The sequence below is a fragment of the Linepithema humile genome, chromosome 5 (assembly GCF_040581485.1).
Source record: "Linepithema humile isolate Giens D197 chromosome 5, Lhum_UNIL_v1.0, whole genome shotgun sequence".
Lineage (NCBI taxonomy): Eukaryota > Metazoa > Arthropoda > Insecta > Hymenoptera > Formicidae > Linepithema > Linepithema humile.
The window spans coordinates 1,997,781-2,014,329 of record NC_090132.1 but is presented as its reverse complement, the minus strand read 5'-3'; the positions used below and the strand labels follow the sequence as shown (position 1 = coordinate 2,014,329).

General features: G+C 38.8%; 1 protein-coding gene across 7 annotated transcripts in view; it reads right to left on the bottom strand.

The window, feature by feature from the left end:
• Positions 1-16,549, bottom strand: part of LOC105675351 (rho GTPase-activating protein 20-like) — a 190,175-nt gene that overhangs the window by 21,264 nt on the left and 152,362 nt on the right. The window contains exon 1 of one of the 7 annotated variants that reach the window (XM_012372405.2): positions 2,413-3,226. The exons of 5 other annotated variants lie outside the window; for them this stretch is intronic. In XM_012372405.2, coding sequence (XP_012227828.1) covers positions 2,413-2,478 — 66 coding nt within the window. In that variant the 5' untranslated portion in view covers positions 2,479-3,226. Of the gene's footprint in view, positions 1-1,995; positions 2,295-2,412; positions 3,227-16,549 lie in introns of those variants that run through there. One more of the 7 variants, XM_012372403.2, reaches the window with a different exon arrangement.

The following is a 16,549-nucleotide window of genomic DNA, read 5'->3' as shown; positions in this document are numbered from 1 at the left end:
ACATTCTTCGTAACAAAAATCAAAGAATAATTACAATTTTCGCACAAAAGAATCTCTCCGTGCAGTCTCGCGTGCGCGACAATAGATGCACGCAGATCAACGTGCAGGCTTGTCTATAAAATAAGCGTTCCCAATTCATTAAGAAGGCATGCAGCAAGCTAACCGATAAATTCAACGCGGCCCTTCTTGGCGCATATCGGTCGTCTCGCCTTTATACGATCGCCTGCGGGAGCGAGTAACGCAAAATAATTCAACCGGCTGCCCGGAAACACGACGGTGAATAGTCAATTATGCGAATAAACGAATCGCTGATAACATTTATCTCATGACGATGCCCGGCGGTCGCTATTTACTACAATCGTAATTACCGATCAGCGAATCTACATTCGCGCAATTGTCAACGAGTCGGGCAGATCGGATACTCAAATTGATTAAATTTCGATTTGTTCTTACATCAAATTGATAATAAATAATTTCACGAGTTTTTTTTTTTTTTTTTTTTACATATTTGTGCACTTCAAGCTTGATTCTTTTTAACGTTTAATTTAATATCGTATTCTATAATCATCATTTTCGCTAATAAAATTTAAATTTGATCTGTGCGTATAAACTGCGTGGATTAAAAAATCGATTTATAACGTTGACTAAAATTTCCGTCTTCACTTTCAATTTTCACGTGTTGCAAATCACAGTCCGAGTGAAGTTCCTTTTCTTTTTCGAGTTTGACATGGGATATCCTGGACGTGCAACAACGTTGGGTTCGAAACCGCGCCAAAATAGCAGCGGAACGTCGAGATGCGCGAGGCGCCAACGAAGAAGAAACAGAAGTAAACGAATGGAGGTCTACATTGGTATAACCGGCGCGACTGGAAGAAGTCCAAGATGAGGGAAACACTGCCGTTACACTGTCTGGCGCGAGACGTACAAGACTGTACGGCAGACGGCAGATTACGGAGCAGGTGATTAGACTCATCCACGGGGTCAACTACGTTAAGGTTAAGAATAAATTATACCATAATAAGTAGAATTCAACACACGAACAGAAAAGTATGAAGAAATACTTGCGTTTCTACACTTTAAAAATCGCAGAAAATACAAAGTTCGAATACCTCTCTAAATTAATTACGTACTATTTCATTTGCATATTATTAATATATAAAAATATAAAATATAATGATTACCTATATAAATATCTGTTAACAACGGGAATCTTCTTAGAGTTTATAAAATACCATAAATTCACAAACCTAGGATTTGCTTAGAATATTAGTATCGTTCACGAATAGTCCGCTCTTGCAATTTATATTCATCACATAATTTATAATAATTTATAATCAAAACCTGAAAGTTGTATCTTTAATAGCTATGAATTTATTAAAAAATTAAACCACACCTAACTTAACGATCACACAATAATATCACTTGACGTCAATGTTCACCAATAAATCAATAAATACCGATAAATCTAACCTACCCAGTGTTTCGAAAAGATATTTCCAAAAACATGTGCGTTTCGAAACAAGAAATTATAGAAACAAATTTGATAAATGTTATAACGATTTTTTTCTCCACAGTGCTTCAACATTTCAAGACTAACTGCAAATTATCACTGAGATGTTGGTGTGTTCCATTTAATATGCCTGGCATGCTCGTACCGATCGTAACATAGTGCAGGTCATTCAGTAAGATCTCGAGACTAGCGGCGCGACTTCGCCCCGCTTCTCGACAGTCGAAGACTTGTATAGGAGCTTCAGAGATAGAATTCTGCGGAATAAACGCGGCGACAAACTCGCAGGAATTTCAAAAAGTTCGATAAATAATTTCAGACCTGACAATTGCAAACAGTCAATGTAAAATGACAAAATGTTTATGTTATGATTTATGACATCCTATTTGTCTAAACCTTCACTTTCTCTCCCCAATCATTATTGACAAATTATTATTTTTAGAAAAAGGTTTGGTTCTAAGAAAATAAAAAAACAATAATGTATTTACCTTAGACTTAAATCCTCTTTGTAAGGATGGATTATCCTTAAATACATGCTCTATCTTACTACAATATCCTAGCATGAATATATCTGAAAATCCATAAAAGACCACCCAAAAGCATTAGAATAATAAGTTTTAAGCTAAACATTCAACTAAATTCTTGCAAAATAAATCTTATTTTGAAGGAAAATTGCACAGAAAAACTTTTCTTTTTTTTTCTACTTAATTATACATCGATTTTATCATATATCTGATAAAAAGCTCATTATGATAAGGTTAATGAATTATTTATGAGTTCTAAAATTAGCCGAAGTAAATAATGATAACAGAATAGTATTGACCGATGCAAGGACGATCTTTAATTGACTAGCGATCGGCATTAATCAACAGAATGCCGCTCTTCTCGGAGCCGATGCAACTCACCAGCTCCAGCTCCAGCTCCAACTCCAGCTTGCGCACGTCGTAATATCCCTTATATTTGAACCACATCTCTCTCACTGATCACTGCACGCCCGAATAAGAGTACGCATCACGCGTTATGTACAGCGACTTGGTAACTCTCGAGGTCGCTCTCTCGCCAAGTGAGTCTCTCTCTCTCTCTCTCTCTTTCGAATGGTCGTTATTGTCCCGAGAGCATCGTCGGACGCGGTGGCACTTGGAGGTTCGTTCCCCGGCGTTCTATCGAGAGCGAACTACTACTTCCGCGCCTCTCGCGATGCGATGCGCGTCGCGCGTTGCATAGCGGCCGGCCCCGATGAAAGAGTGCACTGTTCTGCACGGTGATCCGCGTCCGTATCGCGGCGCGGAGACGAAGATAGATATACGGAGCGTGAGACGCGGAACGCGAGATAAACCGAGAGAAAGAAAAGAAAGAGGGAGAGGGAGAGTGGGAAAGTGGTAGAGACAGGGAAGAGAGCAGCGTGATACGATGCACTCGAGGACCTTTGAGAGACTGTACGCCTCGGCTCGACCGAGAGGCCAAGTATAGACGGGCACGCATCGTGTAGGTGCGTATTAGTAATGCACGCGTGCATGTGCTCGTGTGTGACTGTCAGTGTACGCGAGTACACATGTGTTTATATGCACGCGAGCGGGCCACCAGATTTAATTAGCCGTCTCATCGCTGAGACTTCCTTCTTTTTTTTTTCCAAGCCACGTGCGATTTCGCAGCGTGAGGTTGGTGTGTTGTGAGACGCAAGTTCTTTGTATCACGCGAGCCGAAAGTAGCTTTAAAAAAAAAACGAGTTAAAAACGCCCAAGAAAAATCACTCTCTAAATGTCACTTGAAAAGTGAATCCTTATGCGCGAAAATGCATGCCTCTGAAGATATGTGCAGTTGAGATCTGTGAAGTTGGCACTCCGAAATCTTATCAATAGATTTGATTGTTTTACTCGGTGCGCTTATATTCTAGTAAATTTTCTAATATGTCTATGCAAGTGTTGCGATCTATTGAATTACTTAGAATTATAATACGACAAAATGCAGAATTTTCGAAGCAGTGAACGATAAATAAAAAAAAAGTATGATAATGTCAGATCCTGAGAATTTAGAAATATTATTCGACATGTCTGATGAAGTAGAAGTAATTTTATCTGCGATAGTTCCACTGCATTCACGTGAAGTGCAATATGGTAAGTATAAAAGTATATTTATTATTTGTTTTTAAGTTCCCGAAAAATAATAAAAGTGCGTGCATATATGATCGAGAAGTGTGTGATACGAAATATAAGGGTGAGCGTTAGACAGCGAGTAAACAGTGTGTTTCGAGCGTTTTGAAAGCTTTTCGAGGAACAGTGTTTTTTGAGAGAACGATGAAGAGCGTGCGAATAGTAGAGTTTCGAGAGTGTGAATAATAATGTCAAGAACGTGACGAGATATTTATCGAATATACAGTGCGAGATATTCATCTGGTAAGATATTTCCATCCATTTAATATTATACTTATCAAACTTTTTAATAAGTTTTTGTTCGAATATCGATATATCTTTAAATAAAAAGTTAGTTACTTGCCAATCACGAGCCAGTACTAATTGACAGATTTCTGATCGATAACTGACAGTCGAAAATTGGCCATCGACAAGAATTGCAATATAAAAATGTAAAGGATAATTGTAAAAAATGAGAAAGGAATGAAAATTGTATATGAATTAAAGACAAAATAACGTAAGTAAAGCTACGTTTTGCAAAGAAGAAACATAGAAAAATTAGTGTCCATTGAATGACTTCGCAGATAAAAGAAATAGAGCACAGTCATATTAGCATTATTAGCTTATCTCTCTAGGTTAGATACACACATCTAAACGAAAGTCGACAGTAAGACACGGTGACGATACGTTAAATGATATTTAATGAATTCCGACTGACACATTATGAAATCGTGTCGAGGTGAACAACATTCTTAACCGATTTTACGAAATTGTGAATAAAAAATCTTTATACATCGCGCTCGCGTCGTAAAAACTGGTGATATTTCAGTCGTATTGCACCAAAATATGTGACAAAGATAATCTCATGGAATGCAGATTAAACCATTCAAAAGTTACATAATACGAAGAAGAATGCTAATTTACTATTTGTATGAACAACAGCGTAAACTGCATAATATAAAAACGGAAAGAAGTGACGAAGTACACAAATAAACGATCGAATCCAATAATCTTTGAGTCTGTTTAAAAAATGTTATATCTTTTTTCGCGTTATATGATAAAAATATATAAATATGGTAAAATAAGTATCGTGCTTGTACAAGTATTTTTCCTCTACAAAGTTTTTTAAACAAACTAAAACATATATTTATCTAAGTATACACGTCTAATAAATATAAAAAAAAAAAAAATAAATAAATAGAAAATTGTTGACACGTAGCGTTCTTATTGGATCGTGCTTTCATAAGTTTCTTTGCAGAGGAATATCGCGAAATACATCTTCTTATTACTATCTTGTTATTATAAATGAGTGTTTTGATTCTTATAAACTCTCGATAGCGGAGAATTCTTATAGGGAGTGGCGAGGTTATATAAATAGCGCGTTATAAACAACCTCGTGTGCGAATAAAAATGCAATCCAGTGCAGCGAACGATAAACTTTATCACCTCTCAGGCTGTGATCAAGCAACATCGTTCCGCATGATTACTATGTATACTAAAGAAACTTCATTTTTCTCAACAGAAATGTAAATTAGATCCCGAAAATCTTGTATAAAAATGACAAATTGAAAAAAATGCAGTCTTCATATTGTTTTTTTTTTTTTGCATTTTAAATAAATAAAATAACAAACTGAAGCAATTTGAATAAAATTGTCAGAATGTTTGCAGAACGAATCCCTTAATCAGAATTTAAAATGCGGCATTAAGGAGACGAGGCGTATAAATAAATAAGGCGATAAGAATCTCGCTTCGCGGCCGGCGTAAATGCGAAGGCGAGTTTATTGTCATCACGCGGGAGCCGGTCACTCGTCGCTTCTCGTTCAATCGGAATCAAATCGCTCGCATCCACCGGCAATTCATTCGTTTACCCCTCGTCTTGAAATTTATGAACGAGCGGCCGTTCCGCCATTAATCATCGCGCTCGCATTCGCATTCGTTTATTCGAAAAAAGCCAGGCGCGCGCATTTCTGTGTGCCGTGTATTGATTTATGGGTCGGTATCGTATCACTTTTAAGGACTTGCTCGTCCTTTTCTACGCGCCGCGGCGAGATTTCGCGATTGCACCCGTGCAATTATAAGGGCGAGCCGTTTTCAGCAGGCGCATATTCGCGTCGAGCCGCAGACGCCCGAATCAATTGCAGCGCGAACACCGAGTAGCCCCTCTTAATCGACGGTGTGGTCTCCGCGTTCGCGAGGCACGCCCTCGTTAATCACTGCCGCTCTTAATTTCACGACGAGATCTACGCGCTACGAAACATGTAAATTGATTTCTTCCATAAGGGCCACGCTGGAGAACGCGTAGGTGTCACTCGCGTACGAGCGCAGGAGCGAAGAAACGACGAGGCGAATTCGCACTCGCTTGATTTACTTTGAGAGTCACTTTGCGTCGGACATTTTAAGAATTTACGATGATAAAGCGTAATTGGCTGGCAATATGCGAGCCGAACACCGGTATAATATTTTATAATATTGTTGCGTTATTGTATTTCGCGGATCTCCTTTTTAAACCGATCCCTGCAATGAGAACGTATCCGTCTGTGTAAATATTACTTTTCTTTTTAATCAACGATTAATGCAGGAGTATATTCTGTCTAATGCTTATAATTAATCTACGCATGAATCGATTTCAAGTCAATTGCCCATTCACGCGACTGTTGCACGCTCATTAATCAATACTGGTTCTAAAGAAAAAATTGATGTGGTATTCTATGTGAGAGCGCGCTTATAATTAGACAGACACAATTTTGTGTCTTACAACGTTCTCGCTCTCGCGAAGCACACGACCAGAAAAACGGTCTCGTCGTGTCATACATTTTCTGATTTACGAGAGCGAGTTGGTGCGTGCAGTTTTAAGATTGTATCTATTTTTAATGTCTCGCATTAAGCTTTTGCACAATCTGCGCGTGATTGCTTTCGCGCAAACGCACGCGCGTACGCGCGCCGGCTTAAACAAGCAGCACACCGGCCGCGATGATTGCGCGACGCCGATCGAGTGTCCCCACGAATCATTTTGAATCAATGGCGAGCATCTAGCGTCTTATAACTCGTCGCGAAATTTATGAAACCTGTTCCCATTAATCGATATTACGCCCCGATTCAAGAAGAAGCGCCGCGCTTACATGCGCGAACAGATGCCCGCGATCACTTGTATACGCGATTCTAATTAACCGTAGCAAATTGCGAATTTACGACGCGCATTCACAGACTTTGAAAATACACTGGAAATAACTTTAATTACTCGGGGCATTATGTCAGGCGTGCTCGGGCATCATTCTGCGAGCGTTCTCGTTCGTTATCGCGCTCCGTGCATAAAAATCAATTTATGGAATTTCTTTCGACGAACCTTAATTGTCGTAATTTTTCTTTCCTTTCACATTCGCAGCGGCGGCAAATTAACAATATTATATTTACCCCGACGCGTTATCACGAACCTCAGTATTACCAGCGGTCGTCTCGCCCGGTTTCTTTCTAAGCAAGTACGGCCAAGTATCGACCATTGAAATCGCACTGACAACAAATCGTCTCGAATCAATCCCTTCCCGAGAGCGATTTCATTATCCCCGGGTATTGATATCGTCCCGCGCGAAACGTATAAGACGCAGCGTGCCCTCATTAATCAACAGCTTCTTATACTAGTTGGATCGCGCGCGCGCGCGCGCGGAGGGATTCATTCTACGTTCAAAAGAGGCATTGCGCTCGCATAATTGCCCCGACCGGCGCAGACCGGAGCGACGCGGCATAATTTCGATTTCCATACGGGTGTGGAACGGACGTACCGACGCACGCGTCCTCGCGAGAGGAGAAGATCATCCCGCACGTCTGGCGATTCCTGATTTATGAGCCGTGTGTGCGCGCAGCGCGCACTTTTCAAAACTTATCTATCTGCCTTTTTCATCCTCCCTCCTTCACGCCGGTTCTTCTCCTCTCGCGTGCACGCCGATGCAATTGCGCCGGCCGCAATTATTGCACCGAGAAGCCTTCTCTTTCTCTCGCTCCCTTCCCCCGCGCGCCGCGGATCGTCCAATTGCATCTTTCAACGGGCCGTGCGTTCGCGTCCAAATGGCTTTACCCCTCCCTCACTTTCCTCGTCTCTTTTTGCTCGCGGTTCAGAATGAGTCGGACTTCAAACTAGTTCCTCTTTATCGCTCTTCTAACATCGTTCGATACCAGCTCGACGCGCGATGCCGTCACGACGATGCTTGGAGTGGTGCGCTTTGTATCGATGTAATTTCGAGAAAATAAACGTTTATTCCGATCGAAATAACACTTTTACGAATAAATATACAAATTATCTTTCGCGCGTTTGTACAATGCTGATCTCATCCGAATTATAAGCGTCGCGTTATGCGTTACTTTCCGGACGCTTACAATCTTATATTTGAGATGTCGCTATTAAGATACTAAATACGACGTTGAAAGAAAGAATAAAAATCGAGATCGCTTGATACGTCTGTAAATGACCGCTGTTAGGCACAAAGTTCTCAAGATATTATTCGCAATCTTGTATTAGCAAATTACATTTGCACAGGAAAGCAATCTGACAAAAAGAGTGGACGAGTACCGACGTTCCACGATGTTGTAAAGAGCGGTAAATCGTTTAATTCCAAATAATGCTACAGGTGTAACGAAGTGAAATACATATGATTAGCAATGCAAATCAGATTCGGATTTGTCGGGGCATTTAATTAGTATGCGGTATGAAATGTATCGCGACGCTGCTTGAAGCGAGATGACGTGGCGCTCCGCTGCCACCGCTGTGCACACACGTGCAGAAGAAACTTGCTCCGCGGCAGCGATCGCGGAGCGAAACACGTTTGCAAAATTAATGGGACACCGCAAGAAGCACTGAACGTCAATAGCGTAGTTTAGAAGATATCGCGACAGCCTCGGTCTATCATCGAGTACCTGATGCGTGAGATGTCAAAGAAATCGGCTAATAAGCGATACCTGCTCGCGTCATTCCGCGATCGACGCTTGCAAGTGCGTCTTCTCTCGTTGCGTAATATGCGAGGGGGAAGCCCCTAGGCTTAAAATATACGCGCGCTGCGCTCGATACGAACGAGATCCTCGCGGTGATGTAGAACGCGGCGACGCTTGCCCTAAAATACTCGGATCGGTATTAAGAGCCTCATCTTGAGAAGTCGCTTAACAAATCGAACGAGTTTCTCATTAGTTTCGCTAATGACGCGCCGTTTGCAAGTGTGAAGACCGGTTTCGCCAATTCAAGATTGGCTAATTTCAATAGCGATTTAATTGATTTTTTGTTGTTTTCTAATTTGAATTCTAAGATAAAGCAAATAGCATTAAGTTATCGGAATATATTAGTATGAAGGTTTTAATATGTAAATGTGGTTCACTTAATTGCTGATCGTTTCTTCTCAGATCAGAAAATGTGACGTACTCTTAGGAGAAAATATCAGAATTAATTAAGAAATCCATTTTCTTTAATTATAATTATAGCACAAATTGTATTATTATGCAGATTTTCAGCCAAATTTTATAAAATATAAACCATACTAAATATCTGAAAATATCTTAAATGCTGTAATCCATTTCAACTATAAATTTTAACAAATAATGACGTATTAAAAAATATTTTAACTATTTACTTGCGAATTGCCCCAAACGTTTGTGCAAACGAATAAACAAAGTGAAATACACAAGAGTGCTTACTAAAACATGGGCTTTGAAAGTCCATTTATTGCACACATTAAATATAAACAACTTTCTACATAAAAATAATTCTCTTTTCTAACAAAAGTAATGTACAAATTAGAATAATTCTTGCTTTAGTTTTATTATTATTTTAATATTTGGCTATTAAATAATCGAAATGCTTAAAATTTTATGATAACACGCTGATGGAGAGGAGTTACGATCGGTACAGTAATCGAACACAACAATACCATCTGCTTCTACAGCGAATCTCACCAGCGACGATCGATTTGCGATCATCCTCGATCGACTTGCACTCCCGACGTCCTGTTTAATGCTCCATTAAAGCGTTATATGTTAGATAGTACGAAAGTGTGAGCGCCCGTCGATACGGAACGATTTGCAAATCGCTTTCGTGATCGAGACGAGCACCGCAAAGTGGCCACACTCTCTTTCCCTCTTTCCCTCTCTATCAATCGATCGCGGCTCGAAAGAGAATAAATCGCAAATCGATGACTAGTTGAAACAGTTAGATTATCCGACTGCCGTACCTGCGTTTCTCACTTCTTCCTGCCGATCTATTCGATTTCGATTCGTTAAACCAAGGCCGCATATCGCGTGACGATGCAATCCCGTGCATCTTCATATACGTATACGTACTTCCACCGGTGAATCTCCGGCGAGTCAATAAACCGAAACGCGAAACCGCTCACCACGAGATGGTGATCGATCGATTCTCGCGTGCAGCTTACTTAATAATAAATGCGAAATCATTTCTTGCTCGTTCGCATTAATGTATTTGTCAACCATCTCCAGGCCCAGCGAATTTATCTTTCAATGGTAAAGTAATGACGCAATGCAGAAGTTGTGTTGTATTATACTTTTCTGCAAATTTCTGTCTAGCGGAAAGGTAACATTTGAACACGGAGTGAATTATTTCTTGCATAACTACAATTGCGTGCGGTCTAAGTTTAGCTCAATTTTCCAGTCACTAGAGATGTACAAATATACCTCTTTGAATTTTTAATGAGTATGTGTGCAGCGTACGTAATCGCACGAGCGATAGTAACGGCTAGAAAACTAAACCTCGGCAGAATCATCGTATCACACCGGATAAAATAATCTTAATGTGTCTCGACAATTGTCACATTATTAAGATTATACAAATTGTGCGTTTCAAAAAAATATTTTCAAAATCCACTGTTTGAAAAAATACAAAAATTACAATTTAAAAAACCTGGATAAAATGTCATAAATTTATGAAATAATCATTTCTTATTCAACAAATTTTTAAATTTGATAATACTGTAAAAGGCACTATATTATTTAAAATTATTATTTAAATTTATAATATACAAAATGTAGAATATTATTGTTTCAAATAAACGTTATTCAGAGAAGTAACTTTCTTTCTACTCACCAACATGATCGTAATTGCTGGGAGCAAAATATACAACAGCAGCTCTTACCTGCAAAAGAAAAAAATTTCACATTATTTTTGATTCCTTACTATCGATTAGCAAAATGGGCGGTTAATTTACGGTTTGGTGCTGTCTGCGCGCAAAACTATTGTCGAGATTTTTCGTTAAGTCCGTACGGATCTACGGCGAGTTAGCGCGTGTAAAATTTAACGAGTTCCGCTCCCAGCATTATTTAACACCACAAAAGAACCAGCACAAAAAGGTTGACACGACCTTCGTCTATCATAAAACAAATGCGAAACAGCTGCGGCGCGAAGATACAGTAGGAATTTTGCACAATGAATCTTGAAAAGAGCATCACACTGCACTCGATAATTGTGCAAAATTTGACGAGTTTCTTCTGGACGAGGCAGAGACACGCTATTATCCTTCGTTATATTACATTATAAATAACATCACTAAAAATCACTGGTTTGTAAATCTTCTCTTATTTGTTACCACATTTTTCATGTTATTATTGCTGCGCATAATTTCTTTTGTTATATTAATATTACGAATATTATTTAACATTTACATTATATGTGTTTGCTCTGTAATCTCCTAAAAGCACTACCGTTATAGAAAGTTATCGAGTTTCAAGTATTTGTTTAAAAAAAAAATCACACAACGAAAAAATGACATAACCATAAAACTTCAGATCATTTTACAAAGTTTTCAGGAAGAATTTTAAAAGCTTCGAAGTCATTAAGATCGTTGAAATTCTTTAAATTGCTTTCGCGATATTCAAGTCACTTTCTCGTTTTCAACAAGCACGAGACTTTCGTCACATGTTCGAAATGATCCACACCGCGTGGCCGCGGTCCAGTGTGGCGTTCTTCGTTACGTGGCCCGCGCGAAAATCACTTCGTGGCGTGTAACACACGTCGGAGATTTCAATAAATAAGACCCGTGGGCATTCTCCGGCCCGACGTTGGCTGTAAAGAGCCGATAAAGATCGGTAGCTAAATAATCACCTTGACTGTTACAATCGTGATGCACATTTTCATGACGCATGTATGGGTGCACGAAGAAGTATCCCATAAGTATGTGTGCGCGCACAGAATAACTGGAAAAAGAGAGAAAGGGGGTTTGGAAAGGGGGGAAAGGGGAGGTAACAAAATCACGTTTATACGCGCTCCATAGCACCGCTCGAAATTTATTCCACTCATTGCAACAGCCAGAATACACTGCTTCTTAGATACTGCGTTGCCGATCGATCGCAAGGTGAGGTCGGCAAAGAAAAGCGAGCCCATTCCACCAATTGGACCTTTTACCAACCTTCTACCAGTCTCATCCCCTCCTATTTTGCTTCTAATCCTAACATCGTAAACTCATTTGGTTGGAATTCCAGAAATGTTCACGATTTCGATGACTATTATCAGCGTGATTTCGTTGCATTTCTTAATATCAGTTTCATCAAAGTGCATTTCAATGTATTTTAACGCAATATCATGAGTCAATAAGTCACTGCTCTGTACATAAAGTATCTAAATGATATCTATGATGTTACAAAATTATTAAAAACGTCCGGCTCAATGACTTCGAAGCTTTTAAAATTCTTCCTGAAAACTTTGTAAAATGATCCGAAGTTTTATGATTATGTGATTTTTTCGAACTTGTGTGATTTTTTTTCGAAACAAATACTTGAAACTCGATAACTTTCTATAACGGTAGTGCTTTTAGGAGATTACAGAGCAAACACATATAATGTAAATGTTAAATAATATTCGTAATATTAATATAACAAAAGAAATTATGCGCAGCAATAATAACATGAAAATTAAGCCGGGTCTACAATGAGTCGGTAGTCGGTAGTCGGTAGTCACAATCGGTGAGTGGAAAGGGAGTCTACAACGAGTCGGAAAGGTGGTCGGTAAGTCGTAATCGGTGAGTTGGTAGAGTTGGCCAACAGCCAACTTTAACGACACCGACTATCGATTTTCTTACGACTGGCCAATCAAACGCCTCGACGTTCTAGGCATGCATGTCTCACATGTTTATATGTGTTATCAATGTGTGTTTATCAAAATAAATCTGGACGACTCATTGTGGATGCGAAAAATTGATAGAGTCACCGACTTAGGTTAAAACTTACGACTTCCGATTTTCGATTACCGACTACCGACTCATTGTAGACCCGGTTTTACTCTTTTATGTTATACACAGTTATTGCACAGGTCTCAGAATAACCACGACAACGCACGGATAGAGCACAGTAAGCCGAACTAAAAAGTCCTTTATCGTTTTGCAATATGCGCAATTATTATTTATACAATAATTGTGGAGAAATTAATTAAGAAGAATTGGCGAATGAGCGTGCGTTTCACACGGCTAGACTGTAGGATGTACACATCCTAAACATGATAGCGACGAGTATCACATGGCAATGACAAAATTGGTCGACCGGAAACAAAAGTAACATGTGAACAGGCAGAAACTTTACTTTTCGTTGCGGCGCAACACTTGCTACTGGCCTTCCTAGCACATGTCAAGATCTTAAAGCATACATCTTACGAAAAGGAAACGGTAAAGAACTTTTCTGTTCAGTTTACTTTCCTCTACTCGCTCACGAGCGTAATTATTTTGAGACACTCTGTATATTATTCTTTATATTGTACACTTTAATAATACTTAAATTTAATTTTTCCACACTTTCTCCTTAGCACGTTAATGTTATTAATAAAGAAAAACTTATGGATGTATAGATGATGAGTAATAAGTTTTATAACCGAAAATAAACAGACGCATTGATCGCTCATCAGCCGCAAAGACTTAACGATAGTTAACATTGCGATGCCGGAACAAATATTTGTCGGGTTTGTATGCGCAAGCGGTAAACGGGTCCAGATCACAGTGGTCGGTTTGTTCTCGGGTGCATCGGGGCGCCCTTTTACGATTCTCAACCTCAACGGCACGTCAATCCGCGGGCGATGTAAGCGCGCGATGCAGTCGCGAAATCCGCATTGCCCGTTTTTATTGCATTCCGCGAGCGCATACATAACGGAACGTAATGCCGTCGATCGACGGATCACCGTTAAACTTAACGTACGTTTACGTATGTGCTGCGTAATTAGCACTGTCTTTAATCGGGTCAGCTATACACGTCACGCGAACGCGCGAACGTAATGGAATATGTGCACTGCGGGCATTCCGTCAAAAAGAAACTCATTGAGTTAGAAATCACTTCGCTGATTGCGAACAAGAACAAATAACATTATATCCACACAATCTCGGAATAAATTAACTGAATTTTATTGGGAAAACATTTTTGACAGTTTATCAATTTGAAGATATCTACGAAAAGTTGAAGTTTCAAAAATGTGCAACTAGTGCGTCTTATTATAAGTGTCGATATGTTTTATTTAAATAAATGCCTTCAACAAAATTATTAAACATAAAACAATATTGTACGTGCAGTTGAAATTTATAGACAGCTAAAAGTTTTTGAGAATTATTAAAACCATAATTGAGTTTAGTAACTTTTAATTATAGTTTCTCTTTAACTTTGCAAATTGATACGACAAGATAAAATTACATGTCGTTATTTATAAAGAGAAAACCGCTGAAACACTGTTACTTCATTGACTATCTGACAAAGGTCGAGTATCACAAGTAGAAAAATTTGTCTTCCCATCACTTTAGTTCTCTACCCACACGTGTAGAATGTTTGAACAGTTGGCACTGGTAGCCACTTACTTCGTGCGACGGCTATTGTCGATTTCTGAGCGTAAATTAATTATCCCTCGCTCGAAAGCTTCCGCGTGTATTCTTATTTTACGCATCATACGATGAGGTGTTCATTCATATGCATATCACTTCTTGTTTCTTGAATACCAGCATTGATAAATTTATATTATCTATTACAGAATTAATTATTTAGATGTAACAATAGCATCGTATTAACGAAGAATCTTTCAAGATATCCGAATGTAAAATGATAATGAATTCATCAATCAATTTTTTTATATTGCATACCGTAGTGGTCTATTTTTATGCAAATTTTACTGAATGTTTTATTTTTTATGAAAACCTCCTTTGTTGAAACTTCGATGACCAGTTTACTTATTTATTTTGCTTTTTACTTCACTCTCATAGATTTTACTTATAGTTTACAATTTAAAGCTGCGTATGTGTAATAATTATTACTTTACGTTAGAAGCGATCTTTTCTGCGTCGCACGGACTCAACGGCTGCGTCGCACGCGAGTTGGTTTATTGCGAAAATTAGAAATACATAAACAAAATTTATGTACGCCGTCACGTGGATGTGTTCCTCCCTCGAAGATAAAATCTTTTTTTACAAAGACCCCGGGTTCTCGTAGCGGCACCGCCGAGTTCTCGCTGTCTATGGATCTAAAACCAACTCGCGCGTAGGGGGAGCATAAAATATACAACGGATTTTACGACAATTTTTATGGGTTTCCCCTGACGACATCAAGAGTGCACGAGTTTTGTTCTGACTTTTCGTCTCCCGCGCGTGCACGAGATGATGCGTTTCGTAACGCGCTGTCGGATAACGATGGAAAAAAAAGGGTCCCAATTCTTCAGAATGGAATTTAAAAGCTTCTCCATCTCTTTCCTCCTTCTTTTTTGCCCCGAGTTCGTAAAATGTAATACAGCCTTCTCGATTTATATCTGCGGCTGTGTTACCACCAAATTCTCGGAGCAATCTCGGTTTGATAGTAAAGAAGTCGGATGTGAAAAGAGAAAAAAAAATGGGACGGAAGCATTCGTTGGGAGCTGCGATATATAATTCTTACACATGTTAAAAATGTTCTGCTCATTTGGCTTCTGTATCTTTTCGTACGAATAAATACGTAAATATACGATTTGATGCTTCGTTATAATGACGAAAACGATCATGAATCATCTGTTAAACATAATTTAAATCATTAAATTCGTATTTTTTGAAAAAATAATCTCACTTTTCATGATTTTTCAGAAAAAAGTCATAAAAATACAAATTATTTCATCACATAGATAGGATAACATAATACATTCATGATATGTATATGTATGTAACTCCATCAAACACCATATAATAGTACAAATGTGCGAAAAATATGCACAGACTTTTTGCTCTAATTAACTTATGCGCTTAATTTTCTTCATTATATAGTGTACTTCAATTGAACGAGTAAATAGCCAAAAAAAAGGAAAAAGAAAAAGAAAGAAGAAAAAAAGAAAAGAAAAATAACTCATTTTTCCACCTTTGATGCTCAATATTTTCGGTCATGAAATATCTAAAGAAAACAAAAATTTCAGGGAGGCGTAGTCCCCGGTTTCAGGGCGCCTAATAAACACAAGCTTGATTTGCTTGATTTTCTTGTTTCTCTTCTTTCTCTCACTCTCTTTTCTTTTTCTTTTCTATGTATCGCATGAACCAAAAAGAAAATGTCGAATATTATATGAACTGCTTGCGTGATCACGGCATCCCATATTTTAATTTTAATACTTTACATGAGATAGAAATTCTTCTCGCGGCACGATCTTCGGGTTGGAAATACGAGACATCGTAGTGACCATCGTAGCCCATCGAACTCGATTTGTCGCCGTACCAGTTTAGACCTTGTGGCGGCAAATGTTGACATTTTTAATCCTTTCTGGATCGAACCGAGCTCTCGTCTTTCGTCGATCGGTTGTGCATCTCAAGATAATCTTTTGCCCGATCGTATTACGGTTTGAGGGAATATTGCGTTCACGAGAAACTTGATTTTATTTTCGTCACGCCGCGTTGTACTCGAGAAACGCCGCCGGATGTGGAAAAAAGCCATAAAAAAAAGTCATTCCGAATATATC